This window comes from Daktulosphaira vitifoliae, unplaced genomic scaffold (assembly GCF_025091365.1).
Source record: "Daktulosphaira vitifoliae isolate Bord-2020 unplaced genomic scaffold, ASM2509136v1 Scaffold_4, whole genome shotgun sequence".
In the NCBI taxonomy this organism is placed as follows: Eukaryota; Metazoa; Arthropoda; class Insecta; order Hemiptera; family Phylloxeridae; genus Daktulosphaira; species Daktulosphaira vitifoliae.
In genome coordinates, this window is record NW_026099575.1 from 37,584,582 (window position 1) to 37,604,234 (window position 19,653).

Sequence of the window (19,653 nt, forward strand, 5' to 3'; positions counted from 1 at the left end):
CGAAAATAATAGTTAAATTTAAGTACAGAAAAGAAAATTGAACAGTTTTACTTAAGTAATTATTTATAAAATTATGCCTCCAAGGTAATTTTCATATTTAAGGTTAGGTTATATAAAACGAGGTATTTTGGACTTTAATTTTGATAATAGATTGTAAAATAATTGATAAGTGATAGTAACCACAGATTAATTTGTTAAAACATTATTTTAACTAGTGCGATATGATAGTTGTTGAAGCTTATAAAAGTGATATGCCAGTGTTGAAGAAGCAAAATCAAATTTTTTTTTAAAAATAATTTTTCATTTAATTTTACCTTTTTAAATTAATTAGAGTAATTTTCAATATAATGGCATTGTTATTACGTAACGTATTATCTAAAGAAAATATTAAACTTACCACTTTATACTCGTATAGTAGATTTAAAACAACAAAATCTGATAAACCAATTATATCTCAAATTGACAATTTAGTAAAAAAAAAAAAAATTGTAGTTTTCATGAAAGGTGATCCAGAAGCGCCAAGGTGCGGTTTCAGTAATGCAGTTGTAGACATATTGAGTATTCATAAAGCTAAGTTTGATGCACATGATGTTTTAAAAGACGAAAATTTAAGGAATGGTAAATTAAATAAAAAATAACACAATACTTAGACAGAAAGCGAGAAATCTGTTTTCTATTCATAGTCCACTGGCATATTTATCCCTCAGTTGTATATCAAGAGTTTTAAAGATTGCTAGTTTTTTCATAATATCATAGCATAGTCAAGTTTATATAAAAATTAAATTGTTTTTTTATTTATTTTTGATTAACTGATAATTATTTCATTCACATTAAATTTAAAGTTATCAAATATTCATCTCTAAAGCAAAATGTTAATATCTTATAATGAATGCTATCGATATTAATTAAATGGTCTAGTTGTAAAAAGATGTATATCCAAAAACAATGTTTTTTTGTAATTTTTCTATTATTTTAGATAATTAAACTAGATAAGACAAAACAAAATTACAAAAAACAATGATTTGGACATTTGTCCTTTTGCAATTGGATGACTTAGTTGATTCATTGGATTCTTCTATTGTTTTATTTTTATTTTTCATATAAATAATGAATTAATCTAATATTTTATGAATTTTTTAAGGTGTCAAAGAGTATTCCAATTGGCCTACAATACCTCAAGTATTTGTTAATGGTGAATTTATAGGTGGTTGTGATATTATGTTACAATTGCACAGATCCGGAGAATTAGATAAAATATTACAGAATGACAATATCAAAACAAATTCAGAGGAGAAGCCAAACACATAATATATGAGCAATTTAAATATTAGTGAATAATTTTGCTTAATATTATATTTTGGAGAAAATAGTTACGTGATACTAATAAAAAATGTTGTTTATTAATAAAATAATATAAATGGTTAATATCTTTTAATATATTTGTTATTAATTAACCTCAATATGTTTTAATGAATTTTAAACAAGTGTTTTATTATTCCAAGTTCTTTTTTTAATTTAACCTCATTCTTAAGAATATATATATATATATATATAATTAAATTTTTGATGTTAGTATATTGTATCCAGTAACATTTATTAGAACATATATAAACAATTAGTAAGAAATTTTTGAGATTACTTCTAATAAACCTATTTATAGTATAAATACAAAAAATACTCATTGTTTTTTAACAGAATTTATTTTAAATTTGACACAGAAATAATTTGTTTTCAAATTCATTATGATATCCCTAAGGCCTAATAAATAAATAAAAAATTACTAGTTCTTAATAAAAAATTCGAAAAAACAAAATAGAAATATAAACTGTATAAGTTCTTTTTAATGATGATTCTGTTAATTAAAATTGAAAAATATATAATTTTTGTAAAACTAAATATAAATCTTATTTAAATTTGTGATAGCTCAATTGAAAAACATGATCAGTTTATACAATTTATGGACAAAATAATTGATAAATAATAATTTTACAGTAACTTATATTTGTAATTTTTAAAACTGTGTTTATAGTTATATAAAAAAATATTTAAAAAATAAATATATGTATAATTTAAAAATTATAAATTCACTACAATAAAGTTAAATTAAGCAGGTATTGATTTAGAAAATATCAAAATAATTATAAATATAGAAAAATTAAAAACTCAAATAGAATATAAATTTTTATAATAAATTACAATTTTTTATAAAATTAATCAATTAAATCTATTAAAATTTGTATTATTTTTAATTTTCATTAGATAAATTTGGGACAATAATAATTTTTGAGACAACCTCACCCACTAAAAAAGTTAAAATACATAACAAATTTATTTAAAATACATAATTTAAATTCAAAAAAATGTTTAACAAGGTTGTATAAAACATAATATGTATTTAATAAAATAACAATAAATATATTAATTTAATATATTTTTCAACAAATAATTAATCATTTATACTTGGATATATATTCCAAAAAACATAATTTTTAATAAAATTGCTGACTAGTGAATGAATTTTAACAGTGAATAAACCTTTTTTATTTATAAATAAACAATAACAAAATAAATGTTTTCAATAAAAAACAAATTATGGCTCAATAATCAACAGTAAATCATCTCCTTCTAATTTCATTCCTACATTTATATCAATCTGTTTAACAGTTCCAGCAATTGGAGATTGAACTACCATTTCCATTTTCATTGCAGATAACACAACCAAAGGTGCTCCTTTCTCAACTTTGTCCCCTACTTTAACCCTGACGTCCATGACTGATCCAGGCATAGGTGCTCCTACTTCTCCTTTATTAGATTTAGATGCCTTTGGGTGTATATGCATTTCCTAAAAAATTTAAATAAAAAATTTTTTTTAATAATAATAGCTCTTTAATTACTTTCAATACATCATAGGGAGTGTTATAACAATAATTGTAAAATAAACCTAGCCAAAATAATGGTGTAGGATTGAGTTTCTAAATCGCCATTTACTAAAAACTTAATTATATAATTGGATTTATTACCCAAAACAGAACCAAAACATTCAAAGTTCATATTTATTTTAAATATATTCAAGGGAAGAAAATCTGCATTCATGTCTTAGGCGGTTGTAGAAGTTGCCTTGTGAACCAACCCCCCCCCTAAATTTGTATAGTTGATTTTTTTCATACAAAAATGTTATATGTTTTTATACAACGTGTATTTATACCCAAGGTCGGCGTAGGGGTAAACCAATGCATTTGTTTAGGGTTACGGTCATCACGTGCTTTTATCACTGACCTTTTATCTGCCCACAGTGCGGGTTTTAAAATGACAACTTTTTCACAAAAAATTAACTTTTGAAAGTGTTCCGGAAAATCTGACACTTTTATATATATCTTAAATTAAATTTAATGTAATATACTTTTTATCATGGAAAAAAAAAATGTTCGGACTTTATTTTATCTTCACGGTGAAAATGGCTACCAAATGTTATTATTGTGTGAAAATTCTCGATTTTATTTTTTACATTTTTAACTTTATAATGCTATGACATATTGAAAAGTGTATGGATCAACACAATTTTTTAATGAGAAATAATATTTTTTAATAATCCCTTTTTCATTCAACATACTTTATCTTAATCAGGATATTAATAAGGAACTAGCAGATCATGTAGCTTATGGAATAAACACCAATTTTTTAAAATTAAACACTAAAGATTTGCATCGAAGCATTTTTTATGATAGTGATTTTAATCACTGTCAGATATCATTATACTTGATCCAACTATGCACGTCACCACTGTTCCGCGACCCCTTTATGCTGGGTTTTTTTTTAATATAGACCATGTACGATGATATTTATATTTCTAATTAACTTGTACATTTTAAAGTCGCTTAGAATGTGTTGGACGCGTACATATTTCTTTAGTCCCTCTTATAACATTTTTTCACTTTTTTCCCCTAATAATTAGTACTGATTTTTATTAATTTGTACGCCAAAAATAAGAATTTTTACAATGTTTGTTTAATATAATCATTTTTCTAATGGAGGTCCAAACACACGGAAACGTGTGTTTGGACACATTCTATTTTTTATAAACATGAACATAAGAGTTTTTATTTGACAAAAAAAATATATAAATGTGAACGAATTGAATTTTTTAGCAAAAGATTCAAACACTGTTTTTTTAGGTTCATCCTCACACAGAATACTTTAATTTTTTGATATTCGAGTGGTTACTTTATTTATTATATAATTAGAATCACGAATATAAATAATAATTATTGAGTTTAATGATCAAGTTGAAATAACGCTCAAATAAAACTTTAATTACATAATTGCTTAATATTTAATATTAAAACATAAAAAGAAAAAATAACTTTTATGTAAACGTAAAAGTATTACTTAAATAATAAATGTATGATTTTTATTTAAGTTTATGACATTGTGGGATGTCGCATAGATATTTGGTGCATACTTTATAACAGTTATTTTTAAAATGAAATAATCAAATTTATTATTAATACACCGTCGAGTGATTTTAGCTATTATTAATTTTTTATTTAAAGTTGAATCATTAAATCATCAAGTAAAAATCTGTAAGCATAAATTATGTTGCATAATTCATTACTAAAAAGTGTTCTACTCTTACTTAAAAAAGTAGTTTAACATTTTATAATATTACCTTCGACGCTTCTTTATCTCTAATAAAGACCGATCGTAATTGACCATTCATTTCAAAGAAGACTTCAATTTCTCCATTAGCTGTTAATTCCTCTGAAATAGCTAAAGTTTTAAAAGCTAATGTCTTACCCTTTTCTATAGTTACCTATTATACAAGTTAATAAATCAAGTTAGAATTTTTATTGACTTATGATTAAACAATCTATATACTTCAAAGTTTTCCCCAACTTTAGGTCCAGTCAAAAATATCCTGGTATCTAATTTGTCAACTGGACCATATTCTTCCTTGAATGTCAGATATTCATCAGTAACAACAGGATAAAGAGCAGAACTCATAACATCATGATCACTGACATTAGAATATTTTTCTTGAAGATCGCTTTTAACTTTATTAAAATCTAGAGGAGGCAAAGACTGCCCGGGTCGACCTTCAATACGAGGCATATCTTTTAAAATCTACAGTAAAATAATACATAAATAATTAATAAATATTACTGAGTTTAAATTTAAAAATTATAATATATAAGAAATAACATTTGAAAAAATGCTGGAACGCTTTTTTTTTAAAAATAGCATGAAATATATTTTTTCTGAATAATTCTTAAGGTAAATAAATTGTTTTGTCTTCATTAAAAAGTTTGTTGACAATACATATATACTATTAATAATTTTATATGTATAATTTTTTTTTTATAGCTTACGCAGCTATGCAGGAGACGTGTATAAAAGTCACATGATTTTTAAAATAATGAAAATGAATTGATTTATTTTAGTAACTAAATTTGACCAGTAAATTATCTAAATTATTCTTTCTTAAAAACAGTAAAGTATTAATGGTATTTAAAATACTGTCGTTCAAAAAAAAATGGAAGTGAATAAAAATAATTTTTGGCAACAGATGATTAAGATTAAAATAGCGAATATAATGAAAATCGTCAGAGATATACAAATAATATAATAATATAGAAAAATAGAAGGAATACGCGGAAAAAATCGAAGATTCAGTAGCGGAAATTGAAAAAGGAAAATAAAAAAAGAGTTTGTAAAGACGGTAAAAGAGTGGACGGTGTGGATTGTCGAGGGAGACATAAATGATGTGTGGAATAGATTTGCTAGTTGTGTAAAGAATACTGCAAAGGAGATTGTTGGTGAGAGTAGGAGTAGAATGCCAGGAAACAAGTTCAAAAAATCATAGAAAGTAAGAAAAATCAATTCAAAGTATGGCAGAAGAGCAAAGGGAGAGAAGACTGGATGGAGTATAAAAGCATGTGCAAAGAAGCCAAGTGTGCAATAAGTAAGGCGAAGTTTAATAGGTATGATGAGTTGTATGATAGGCTAGGTACAAAGGAAGGCGAGAAAGAAATCTATAGACTTGCAAAGATAAGAGAGAAAAGATTTAAAGATTATCATTATATAAGATGTATAAAAAGTGCCTATAATAAGGTACTCTAGAGTGATGATGATATGAAAAAAAGATGAAAAGAGTATTTTGAAAAATTACTGAATGAGGAGTACCCAAAACAGACATTAGAGAATATCTCGTGGAATGAGGGATTAGTAGATTTAATTAGTGAGAAAAAGGTATGGGAGGCGGTGGCATCAATGAAAAAGAATAAAGCAGCAGGACCAGATGAAGTATGGAAAATATTAGGCGGTGTTGGCATAATGTGGTTGAAGGAACTTTAAAATAAAATCTTATTAGAAGGGGAAATTTTAAATGAATGAAGGAATAATATCGTGGTGCCGCTATTTAAGAGTAAAAGTGACATACAGGAGTGTGGAAATTATAGAGGCATAAAGCTTATGAGTCATAGTATGAAAATTTGGGAAAAGGTAATAGATAAGAGAATAAGAAATAAGACATGGGTATCTAAAAACCAGTTTGAATTTATGCCTGGTAAGTCAACAATGGAGCCATTATTTTGTGTAAGGCAACTAACAGAAAAGTTGTGAATGGTATTTATAGAATTGGAAAAAACGTATAATAGAGTACCGAGAGAGGTTTTAAAGTGGACATTAATGAAAAAAACCCAGCACAGTGGGGTCGTGGCATAGTTGGGTCCAGTATAGATGATATCTGACAGTGATTAAAATCATTATCATAAAAAACGCTTCGATGCAAATCTGTAGATAGTGTTTAATCTAAAAAAAAAATTTGTTAAAATAGCATATTTTTGAATACGGTAGCCATTTGTGCATAGAAGATAAGATGTCGAGACAAATTTTTTTTTTTCATTTTATAGTACATAAAATAATCTTTGATTTGATATATGTTTAAAGAACGCAGTATTTCCGAAACATTTTCAAAAATTAAGTTGAAAAAGTTATTTTTTATAAAAAAGTTACTATTTTAAATCCCCCCTGTGAGCAGAATAAGTGTTAGATTTTCAAAAAAAATTATATCAAATGAGAGGGAAATATCTAAGGTTTCAATACAAAAAAATATTATTTTTATTTGTTCATTTTTGAAAAAGTTATGGCAGTTTTAAGTACAAAAAACATCCCGATAAAATGTAATTTTTATCGCAAACATTACATTTTTTTTTAATTTTCGACAGCCATTTGCACATAGAAGATAAGATGTCGGGACAAATTTTTTTTTTCATTTAATAGTATATAACAAAGATATATTTATAATATATTTAGAAAAAAAAATTATTGCTGATACATACATTTTTCGAAAATTTATAGCATTTTTTAATTTAAAATCGAAAATTTTAACACAAAAATAGCGTTTTTATAACTACGTTTACATGCAGAAGATAAAGTGTCGGGACAAATTTTTTTTTTCATTTTATAGCACATAAAATAAGCTTTAATTTGATATATGTTTAAAGGACGCAGTATTTCCGGAACATTTTCAAAAATTAAGTTGAAAAAGTTAGTTTTTGTAAAAAAGTTGCTATTTTAAATCCCCCCTAATGAGCAGGTTAGTGTTAGATTTTCAAAAAAAAATGATATCAAATGAAAGAAAATTACCTAAGGTTTCAATATAAAGAAATATTATTTTGATTAGTTAATATTTGAAAAAGTTATGGCAGTTTTAAGTACAAAAAACATCCCGATAAAATGTAATTTTTATCGCAAACATTACATTTTTTTTTAAATTTTCGACAGCCATTTGCACATAGAAGATAAGATGTCGGGACAAATTTTTTTTTTTCATTTGATAGTATATAACATAACCTTTGATTTGATATATGTTTAAAGGACGCAGTATTTCCGGAACATTTTCAAAAGTTCAGTTGAAAAAGATCTATGTTTTTTACAATATTTTAAGTTTTGAACGCCCCCTATATAAGGGGAAATTGTCCAATTTTAATAAAAAGTATGTCAAATGAAAGATGTACTTATAATGTATTTAGAAAAAAAAAATTTGTGCTGATATATACATTTTTCAAAAAGTTATAGCATTTTTAAGTTGAAAATTTAAAATCGAAAATCGAAAATTTTAACACAAAAATAGTGTTTTTTTAACTACGGCAGCCGTTTAAATGTAGAAAAAAAAGTGTCGGGACAAATTTTTTTTTTTCATTTTGTAGTACATAAAATAAGCTTTAATTTGATATATGTTTAAAGGACGCAGTCTTTCCGGAACATTTTCAAAAATTAAGTTGAAAAAATTAATTTTTGTAAAAAAGTTGCTATTTTAAATCCCCCCCAATGAGCAGGTTAAGTGATAGATTTTCAAAAAAATGATATCAAATGAAAGGTAAATATCTAAGGTTTTAGTATAAAAAAAAATTATGTTGATTTGTTGATTTTTCAAAAAGTTATGGAAGTTTTAAGAAAAAAAAGTGAAAAAATTTCGAAAATTAGCGATTTTTAAATTTGTAATTTTTTTGGATATTTCCCCCATTTGCGGGGAACGAGGGAATTTTTTTCAATTTTTAAGGGTAATGTCTTCAACTAGATACGATTTGTGATCTTTTGACGTATTTTTGAAAGAAATTGGTCCAGTGAGAGCTGAGAAAAAGTGGCAACAGACATAAAAAAAACACATCATATTAAAATTAATACCTTCTCCGCTTCGCATCGAAGCTAAAATGTAGTTTAAAAAAAATAAAAAAATACGCTTTTAAAGCACATCGAACTAAAAAGTTTAAAATAATTTTTAAAATAAGCTTAAAATTATTTTTAACTTTTTAGTTCCATGTTATGATAGTAGTTATTATCAATATCATGGTGATAACGGGTAACGGGAAATAAGGGTTCGATTCCGGGGAGGGAGTCTGAAAAACGGCTCCCACATCCAAAGAAAGCAGCAGGCACGTAAATTACCTACTCCCGGAACATGGAGGTAGTGACGAAAAATGACGATACTGAATTCATCCTTTGTAATCGGAATGAATACTTTATATCTCTTAATTAGAATAAAGCGTGTTAATAAATAAATTTTAATAGTAATTAGAATATATATATATATATATATGGTGTTCAGTAAGTCAGGAAACGGGTTTCTATTGTTCTCATTGTTTGTAACAATGAGAACAATAGAAACCCGTCTCCTGACTTACTGAACACCCTNACGATAACTAAAAATACATTTTTATAGGAATAGTGTGCCGTCGTGATGCGAGCGCGGCATGGGGATGGGTGAATGCGTATAACAGTCTAGTCTAGACGACGGAATATGCGATAACGCATATTACATATGCTGACGTTTGGAGAGTTACAAACATACATACATACATACACTACATGAATACACTACATATCTCTTAATGAGAATAAAGTGTATTAATATATAAGTTTTAATAGTAATTAGAATATATATATATTTAAAGGGACTTAAGTACGTAAACGTATCATGCATGAGGTATAGCCGTGTTTATGCGGGCGGGCGGTTCGGACTAACATTATACCTGAGGTATAAACGGCGGTAGGAATATATAAATATATATACGTAAGACGCATTAGACGCGGGCGTTATTGGTCAGTCAAAATAAAAATTTGTTTATATATATATAATATTGATGACAAGCACGCGTGTACGGGTACGATAACTAAAAATAAATTTTTATAGGAATAGTGTACCGTCGTATTGTGAGCGAGGCGTGGGGAGGGGTGAATGCGTATAACAGNCATGGGGTGGGGTGGGGTGAATGCGTTATGACAGTTTAGTCTAGACGACGGAATATGCAATAACGCGTGGTGTTTGGAGAGTTACAAACATACATACATACATACATACAGGTGAAACTAATATAAGCGTGTTAAAAAGAGTGCCTAAAGAGAATAAATATAAGAGAAATTCAAGGAGAGGTGCCTATATGCATAAGGGTGGCCGACCCCAAGTAGTTGGGATTAAGACGAGGAAGAAGAAGAAGAAAAAGAATGAAAATCGTCAATGTGATTGCATTATTAGATGATATTTAATAAAATAACAACCTATTTTGAGTAAGAATAATTTTCATTTACTATTAACTCTATTTAAGATGTATTAAAGACAACATTTTAATCATTACTTTGATATCTAATGATGATGGGAAAATATTTATATTAACATGGATATTACAACATCTCAAAGAAATATGACGAAAAACTTACAGTTACATATAATTTAAAGACGAGCCAATGAAAATTATAAAATATATTAATTTTTAATATATAATATATTATATAGTTCCAAAATTATTGGAAAAAAACTAATATCTACCCGATAATATTTTAAGTTATTTTAATAATATGTATAATAGTAATATCGTTTATTATTATTTTTTTTTATCGATTTATATTCAGACTTTATCAACTGTAAACATTTATTATTTGCTGATTATCTTAAACTCTTTAATGACTGTAAATAATCAAGGTGATAAAATACTTCTTTAGAATAATTTGAACCAATTTATTGATTGGTGTAATAATAATGTATTAAATGTTGATAATGATAAGTGTAAATACATTGTTTTTTATTAAAAACACAACCTTACACTTGGAGAATACATGATTAATAATCATAAATATATAAAAGGTAAATAACATAAAAGGTTTACGTATAATGATGTTACCAAATTAATTATTTGGTGCTCATATTAATAAAATATGTGCTAAAGGTTTTAGAATTTTGTGATTTATTCAACGTAATTGTAAAGAATTTTTTGAGTTGCATTGTTTAAAAACATTTTATTATATATCATTACGTTCTAGTTTTGAATTTGAATCTATTATTTGGAATCCTACTCAAGTTGGTTTAGTTAATAAAATTGAAAACATTCAAAGATGTTTTTTACTAATTATAGCGCATAAAGTTAGCATGACTGTTGAAAGTATTGGGAATGTAAAGCGTCATTGTAATATGGTGTTTTTAATATCTAGATGTATAATTATACTAATGTGTTTTTTGAGTATAAAATTTTAAATAGCTATGTTGATAGCCCAAATTTGTTGAAAAAATATCATTCTATGTCCCACCATTTAATACACGCAATTATAACATTTTTTATACTGAGCCACAAATTATAAATTTTGTTTTGAGTAGTCCTATATATAGAATATTTATATTATGTAACAAGTTAAAAAAATTTGATTTTTATAAAGATAACACATTGAAATTAGGATACTGTAATTTAATATTAGTTTAATTAAGATATTTCGAGAGAAAATAATAATAATTTGTATAAATGTTAGTTATTTATAATATTTTTTTGTTTAGTTACTGTACTCTAGCCTTTCTGAGGAGCGTTAAATATTTAATAAATTAATTAATTATTCTACCGGTGAAACTAAACCATATTACGTATTTCTTTTGTATATTAAAAGTGTAAAATTTAATAAATTTACCTTAGATCTTAGTGGTTCGGGAAAACCTTGATAAGGCTCGCCGATACCACCTTGTAGGAACTCAATAACAGATTTTGGGAAACTTAGTTCTTCAGCTTTAGCTAAAACGTCTTCAGCTGTCAATTTATTTTGTACCATAAATTGAGCAAAATCTCCAACAACTTTTGAAGAAGGTGTTACCTGTAATGTTACGAATAAATATACTTTTATGTCAATTATTTCGTTATAAAATAAAAGACATTACATTTCAGAAAAAAAGTTAAATTCATAAAATTGTCACAATTAATTACATTTTCTGTTTATAGTTCTACCTTGATTATATCTCCTAATAAAAGATTAGCTTCTCTGTAAGCTTTTTTAACATCTTCAAAAAAGTCTCCAAGACCAAGAGAATATGCTTGGAATTGAAGATTAGTATACTGTCCTCCTGGTATTTCATTTAAGTAAACGTCAGCATTTCCTGATTTCATTGTTGTTGTACATTCGAAGGGCGCGTATAAAGTTCTTGTTTGCTCCCAATACGCGCTGTATGCACTTACGTCTTTTAAGTCCATTCCTAAATAAGATACATTTGATTTTTTCTAATTAAATAGATTTAAAGACATGAATATTTCAATCTATAGTTTATAAAAATATGTTTTAAGGTACAATTCATTTGAGATTATGTAGCACTACTGTTGTCTAATAATTTGTAAATTCAAATAAAAGTTAAAACCTAATAATTTATAAAAAGTTGAATTATGATCATTAATATTTTCTTGAACATAAACATTTTTTGTAAACATGTTAACTGTTTACACACTACTAAATAATATAGTGATTTATTTTTTAATACAGAAATTTTTTTTTTTCAAATTAAAGTATATTACATTAGATTTAATTTAAGATATATATAAAAGTGTCAGACCTTCCGGAACATTTTCAAAAGTTAAGTTGAAAAAGTAATTTTTTTGTGAAAAAGTTGTCATTTTAAATCCCCCCCTGTAGGCAGATAAAGGGTCAGATTTACAAAAAAAATATACCAAACGATAAGTAAAAACATCAAGCATCTATAAAAAATAAAATTATATTGATATGTTCATTTTTGAAAAGGTTACGGTAGTTTTTAGTAAAAAAAATTTCGAAAATTTCGAAAATTGGCGATTTTTAAATTTGTAATTTTTTTGGAGGTTTCCCCCATTTACGGGGAACGAAGGAAATTTTTTCAATTTTGAAGGGTAATGTCTTCGACTAGATACGATTTGTGATCTTTTGACGTATCATTGAAAGAAATCGGTTCGGTGAGAGCTGAGAAAAAGTGGTAACAGACACAAAAAAAAACACACATCATAGTAAAACCAATACCTTCTCAGCTTCGCATCGAAGCTAAAATTAAAAAAATACTCTTTCAAAGCACATTGAACTAAAAAGTTAAAAAGTTAATACTATTTTTCGTTCATTATTGTTTTAAGCTTATTATAAAAATTATTTTTAACTTTTTAGTTCAATGTGCTTTAAAAGCGTGTTTTTTTAGTTTTTTTAACTATATTTATTTTTAATTCAATTTTTACTGAAAGTGTTATCAAATTACCTGTATCTAATTCAGTGTCTTGTAGAGATGCTACTATTGCTCCCATACTTGGTTGTGATGTCATACCAGACATTGAATCTACAGCAACATCAACTACATCAGCTCCTGCATGTGCAGCAGCCAACATAGCTGCAACTCCAGCTCCACTTGTATCATGTGTATGGACATGAATTGGTAGTTCTGGATATTTTTCACGAATGGCGCCAATTAACATAGTAGCCGCTCGTGGTTTTAATAAACCTGCCATATCCTTAAAAATAAATTGTAATTACAATTTTTATTTGAATTAAAATAACCGTTGATAAAAATTTCATATTAAAATTGAAGCAATGTAAAAATAACTTCTGAAAAGTTAACAATATAAGATTGAATTTATAATTTTAATTTGAGTTGAATCTTAATAGATAAACTGACTTACTTTAATACAGAGCACGTGCGTGCCGGCTTTTACTAAATCATCAGCAAAATTCAAATAATAATCTAATGTATATTTTTTCTTCGAAGGATTAGAAACATCTCCAGAGTATGCAATTGCTGCTTCAACAACACCTCCAGCCTTAGCAGCTGCTTCCATACCAAGAATTATATTAGGTAGATAATTTAACGAATCGAATACACGGAACACATCCATTCCAGCTTGAACAGCTAAATCGCAAAATCTAAGAAAATAAAACATTTTTAGGTTTTCTTACAATAGTTTTACTAAAATAATATTATTACTTGAAAACAACATTATCTGGGTAATTTGTATAACCAACAGCATTAGCACCGCGCAACAACATCTGGAATGGAATATTAGGGATAGCAGTTCTCATATCAGCTAATCGTTGCCATGGACATTCGTGTAAGAATCTTAATGCAACATCAAAAGTAGCTCCTCCCCAATTTTCTAAGGAATAGAATCCTGGAAAACTATGAGATACCCATGGAGAAATTTGAAGAATATCATGTGATCTATTAAAAATAAATTAGCTCAATAGATGAATTGGTATCTTAGTAAAAAAATGTATTATTAGCTTATTTATTTATTTATTTTTTTTTTTGTCTAGCTGATTATAACTTTTTCATAAAATGGCATTAAATTTAACAAGTAATAGCAATAAGAAACTCAAAGAATTTCTAAAAAAATACCAAGGGGATAAATTAAGTAAGCAAAATGTGGAATCATGAACAAGAAGATGCAATAAAGTGTTATCTAGAAATTTTCATGATAAATGGTTAAAAATCACTAAAGCTACATACACATCAGGATTGGCTGCACCAAAGCCAGTACGTCTAAAACCTTGGCCAAATCCTCAATTTGAGACAACATTACCAATACCTGTATCACAAGCAGCGTTAAATGCTAATCCTACACTAAGAACAATTAATTTATCAAAACCAAAACGAATCTCCAAAAAACCTCAATTAGAAATACCTATATATCAGAAGTCATCAAAATATTGGTCAACAAAATCATTGTCGTTATATAAAACACTTTATCCAAGGACAAAAAATCTTTCTAAACCTAAACCTATTTTCAAGTTTATTCATAGTTTTGTCTACAGACGGAATATCCAACAGAAATTTACTACAAGGATAGTAAATACATGATAAAAAACTAAAAAATTGGAAAAATCATATGAAATGGCTACAGAAAAATGCCGCCCCAAATTATTATTTAAAAGGCCACTACAAATCAAAAACAAAAATAAATTAAAGAAAAATGACAACAATGAAATGCTGAAGTGGAATATAAACCCCAGTATGTACCGCGAACAAAAAAAGATCGGGAGTACAATGAAAATACACTAAAAGTCTCGTCAGTAGCATTTAAGTCCAATAAATTTGTATTATTAATTAAACATCGAATTAGACAATAAGTCCATTTGAAAATGTAATAAATAAGTATCATTAAAATTAAATTTGAAAAAACTATTCAATAATATTATAATTATATTTTATAATCATACACTTTTATTATAGCGACTAATTTTAAACTAAATTAATTTATTAAATTTATCCTCAAACCTGACTCGAGTAGCCAATAGTGATTGATGAGCATCCCTCATTGTAGTATCCATTAATAAAAGTCCCTTATGATCCCGAATGGCTTTGGCAAAAGCTTTTGGACCGTCTTTATTGAGTATATGTTTAAATCCTTGGGGTGGTGTAATTCCTAATTTAACATTTTTAATAAATAATTATAATTATATATTATATTATTACACATAGAAATCATAAGACGATTTTATATTTTAATTTTGTAAAAGTACATCTAGCGATGAAAACATTTATAACTTCTAGTAAAAAATTCCCTTAAACTTTAAAAAACATATAATGTTTTCAGTTTCTTACAAAATAATAATATATAACTAAACCACTTTCTCATAAAAACCGTTCAATATAACAAGTTATTAAGGAATTAAAAATTAAAAATATTATAGGATATATTTTTAGGAAGATTAAAAATTTAAATAAACCTTAGAAATCGGGAGAATCTGAAATTTTACGCACCTCAATATAAAAACTTTATCAATAAAAAAAACCGTAGCATTATGGGGACGCGGAGCAGTGTGGACATGGCATAATTGGGACAAGAATAGATTTAATCTGACAGTGATAAAAATCACTATCATAAAAAAAAGCTTCGATGGAAATCTGTAGATAGTGTTATATTGTAAGAAATTGATGAATTATTCCAAAAGCAAAATGAACTACTATTTCTTTATTTATATACTGACTACTAATATTTATAGAAGATAGGTCGTCGGAACAAATTTTTTTTTCATTTTATAGTACATAAAATAAGCTTTAATTTGATATATGTTTAAAGGACGCAGTATTTTCGGAAGATTTTTAAAAATTAAGTTGAAAAAGTTATTTTTTGTAAAAAAGTTGCTATTTTAAATCCCCCTGTAATGAGCAGGTTAAGTGTTAGATTTTCAAAAAAATGATATCAAATGAAAGGAAAATATCTAAGATTTTAATATAAAAAAGAATTATGTTGATTTGTTGATTTTTGAAAAAGTTATGGAAGTTATAAGAAAAAAAAGTGAAAAAATTTCGAAAATTAGCAATTTTTAAATTTGTAATTTTTTTAAAGGTTTCCCCCATTTACTGCGAACGAGGGAAAATTTTTCAATTTTTAAGGATAATGTCTTCAACTAGATACGATTTGTAATCTTTTGACGTATTGTTGAAAGAAATCGGTCCAGTGAGAGCTGAGAAAAAGTAGTGACAGACACAAAAAAAAAAACACTTCATGGTAAAATTAATACCTTCTCAGCTTCTCATCGAAACTAACAAACTATTTTTTTTTAATTCAATAAAAGCAACGCGTTTTTATAAAGCTGTTAAGAAGCTATTTAAAATAAAAATAATAATATAATAAAGAGTATTAAAAATGTATGTTACGTAAAATATTGCACAAAAATATTTGATTATGAGTATTATTTAAAAGAGTTGTAAGCGTTTTAAGATAAATTAATTGTCGTTGTACACATTAATAATGAAATAAAAAATAAAAATGAAATGTTTTTTTAAACATATCATTTTTTAGCAATTTTCATTTTTGTATGTCGTATATAAAAAATGATCATATAATTCATCTAACAATAAATTACTTTCTTCGAGGAGTTAGTTAATTTGAGGATATGATTTTTAAATTTTCAAAGTTATTTGTAAGTTAGAGTATTTCATAAAACTAAGTAATGGACATTACACAAAAACAAATAGTTTAATGAAGAATATATGAATATTGTTTCTATAAATAGAATAATGTTCAAAGCTGAGTATTAGTCGTGTATTAATTCATTATTTTATCATTACTCATGATTTACCTGAGCTGTTTTGATTATCTCGTTCGTTTTTGCCTAATATACGTGCAAGGTAATCTAGACAAGCACAATTGGTTGGTTAACAATGAATATTAAGTGAAAATTTAAATAAAATGAACAAAAATATAAATACAAATGCAAACTTCCAATATCATGAATATGGTGATGTGTAAATATTATACTGACTTTTTTATGGATGAAATTATTACTGATGAGCTGAAGACTTTTTTTTTTTGACTCATCACAACATATTTCGAATTAAATACTTTAAAAAATAACTAGTAAAATAAAAAAATAGATCAATTTATATAAAATTCTTTGGTGCAAATCTTAAAAAAATAGGGATGGGAACTCAACACAACCGATTTAAAACTTTAATATAACAATAATTGTAATTTTTTTTAATTTTGCTGAGTAATTTGGTGTTATATTATTTTGTTACTGTTTCTGGTAACATACAAAAATTTACTATTTTACATAACGGAATATTAATAATGAACAAAATACTAGAATTCTATTTGTAAAAATAAAAAAATAGACGTGGAATTTACATATTACTATTTCACACATATTTTAATTCATTTTTTAATAGCCGTATAGAAAATGTAATTCTTATTTTTTCATAAGAGATTTTTAATTTACGTTAGTTATAAACGGTATGTAGTTTTGTTAGTTATAATTAATTAGTCAAAAAAATACTGTTATAATAGTTTTGATAACGTTTTTAATTTGTTAAATTCTTAATATTCTTTTTCGAACACTTTTTATTTTGTAAAATATAATTAAGCCATATCTATGATAAATGATTTCAGGGCGCCAAGATCTTATAATGTCAATTGTCTAGTAAGTTATGTCACTACTTTATTAAGTTGAAAATAATTTATTGGATAAAATTTGTAATTTATTTATTACATTTGGATAAAACCTAAATGTAATAAACACATTACAGCCTAAAGGGTATACCATGCCTTATAAAACAAAATTAATAAATTATGCACAGTAATAAATTTATATAAATATTTACATAGTATTATTAAGAATTATAAATATTTACCAGTTGGAAATTCTGGGACGTGCGGTGTGATGATTGCAGGTTTCAAATTAGTGGCTAATGGGGTCTGAGGTCCATTAACTAAAACTTCACCTAAATAGTTAAGCAATTTTTGAGCTCGATTGAGTGATGGTTCAAGTGTAAACAACTGTGGATTTTCATCAATGAAATAAGTATCAACTGATCCGTTGACAAATTTTTCATTTGTTAACACATTTAACAAAAATGGAATATTAGTCTGTAATTTATAAATTTTATTTTAAAGTATATTTTAATCAATTAAAAAATATTTTTTTTTAATAAGGCATTTTACCTTTACTCCTCTGACTCTAAATTCACGCAGGGCTCTATTCATTTTAGCACATGCAGATTGCAAATCTGCAGCATGAGCTATTACTTTTACTAATAATGAATCGTAGTAAGGACTAATAATTGCTCCAGCAAAAGCAGATGCGCCATCCAATCTAATTCCCATACCTTCACCACTTCTGAATACCTAAAAGTGAGTTTCAATTGTTATTAACGGTTTATAAAGTTATTCTTATACAGAATGTTCAGAAAGTAAGGGAACTGATCAATTATTATAAGCAATGAGAAAAATAGAAACCCGTTTCCTTACTGAACACTCATTAAAATAAACTTACTTCAATACGGCCAGTGTCGGGCTGGAAACTTTTTGCAGGATCTTCTGTAGTGACACGACATTGAATAGCAAAACCTTGTGGTTTTATTTTATCTTGTGTTAACCCTAATTCTGGTAGTGTAACACCTTCCGCAATTCTAATTTGAGACTGCACTAAATCGATTCTGAAAAATGTGTTGTGAAAAATATATTTATAAAATTATAATTTAGATAAAATTATTGTTTCATTAAAATAATTTTGAACTTTTTCATGATAAATAATTATGTGGTAGCATAAAATTACCCAGTTATTTCTTCAGTTACGGTATGTTCCACTTGCAATCTGGCATTTACTTCGATGAAGTAAAAATTGCCTTTGGAATCAACCAAAAACTCAACAGTTCCAGCATTTGAATACCCTACGTGTTTTGCTAATTTAACAGCCTTTTCTGTCATTGCATCCCGCACCTTTACAAAAAAAATATTTCAGTTGTAGTACGATTTTCAAGATGCATAAATACCAGAAGAAAACTAAAAAGATAGCTTATTTCAAACATGTATCCAAAGATTTTTAAGATAACATGTTATCGGATTTTCAGAAAACTTAGATTTGTATAAGTGTTGATTAAATTTAATCAACGATATGAACTATAACAAATTGTATAAAATAATATTTATTTGTAGTTAATTGCAAAAAAAAAAAGTATTGCTGTTACTAGAGATAAAACCCGATATTATTTCAGTTTTTCAACCATTTTGGTAAGTTAATTAACCTAGATCGTTTTTTAAAGAATTGTTACAATGATAACAAAAAACCCAGCACAGTGGAGTCGCGGCATAGTGGGGACGTTGCATAGTTGGGTCCAGTATAGATTTAATCTGACAGTGATTAAAATCACTATCATAAGAAACGCTTCGATGCAAATCAGTAGATAGTGTTTAATTCTAAGAAATTGGTGGATAATTACAAAAGCTGCATGATCTGCTAGTTCCTTATTAATACCCTGATTAAGATAAAGAATGTCGAATGAAAAAGGGATTATTAAAAAATATTATTTCTCATAAAAAAATTGTGTTGATTCATACATTTTTCAATGAGTTGTAGCATTATAAAGTTAAAAATGTAACCAACCCAACCCAACAT

The 19,653-nt window shown here is 26.4% G+C and overlaps 2 protein-coding genes across 3 annotated transcripts in view; one reads left to right on the top strand and one right to left on the bottom strand.

Annotated features, from left to right (window-relative positions):
* The first annotated feature begins 183 nt into the window (after nt 1-183).
* Nucleotides 184-1,435, top strand: LOC126905417 (glutaredoxin-related protein 5, mitochondrial). The gene is made up of 2 exons (XM_050685090.1): nt 184-618; nt 1,142-1,435. The coding sequence occupies exons 1-2, from the start codon at nt 348-350 to the stop codon at nt 1,306-1,308; spliced, it is 438 nt and encodes a 145-aa protein (XP_050541047.1). The 5' UTR covers nt 184-347; the 3' UTR covers nt 1,309-1,435.
* A 630-nt stretch (nt 1,436-2,065) lies between these two features.
* LOC126905389 (pyruvate carboxylase, mitochondrial) overlaps nt 2,066-19,653 on the bottom strand; it is a 34,142-nt gene continuing 16,554 nt past the window's right edge. The window contains exons 6-19 of one of the 2 annotated variants that reach the window (XM_050685034.1): nt 18,814-18,977; nt 18,532-18,694; nt 18,201-18,383; nt 17,891-18,125; nt 16,840-16,893; nt 15,029-15,176; nt 13,739-13,972; nt 13,437-13,677; nt 13,019-13,268; nt 11,760-12,004; nt 11,449-11,628; nt 4,876-5,121; nt 4,667-4,810; nt 2,066-2,842 (exon numbers count right to left, since the gene is read on the bottom strand). In XM_050685034.1, coding sequence (XP_050540991.1) covers nt 2,591-2,842; nt 4,667-4,810; nt 4,876-5,121; nt 11,449-11,628; nt 11,760-12,004; nt 13,019-13,268; nt 13,437-13,677; nt 13,739-13,972; nt 15,029-15,176; nt 16,840-16,893; nt 17,891-18,125; nt 18,201-18,383; nt 18,532-18,694; nt 18,814-18,977 — 2,739 coding nt within the window. In that variant the 3' untranslated portion in view covers nt 2,066-2,590. The remainder of the gene's footprint in view (nt 2,843-4,666; nt 4,811-4,875; nt 5,122-11,448; nt 11,629-11,759; nt 12,005-13,018; nt 13,269-13,436; nt 13,678-13,738; nt 13,973-15,028; nt 15,177-16,839; nt 16,894-17,890; nt 18,126-18,200; nt 18,384-18,531; nt 18,695-18,813; nt 18,978-19,653) is intronic. The other variant, XM_050685036.1, reaches the window with a different exon arrangement.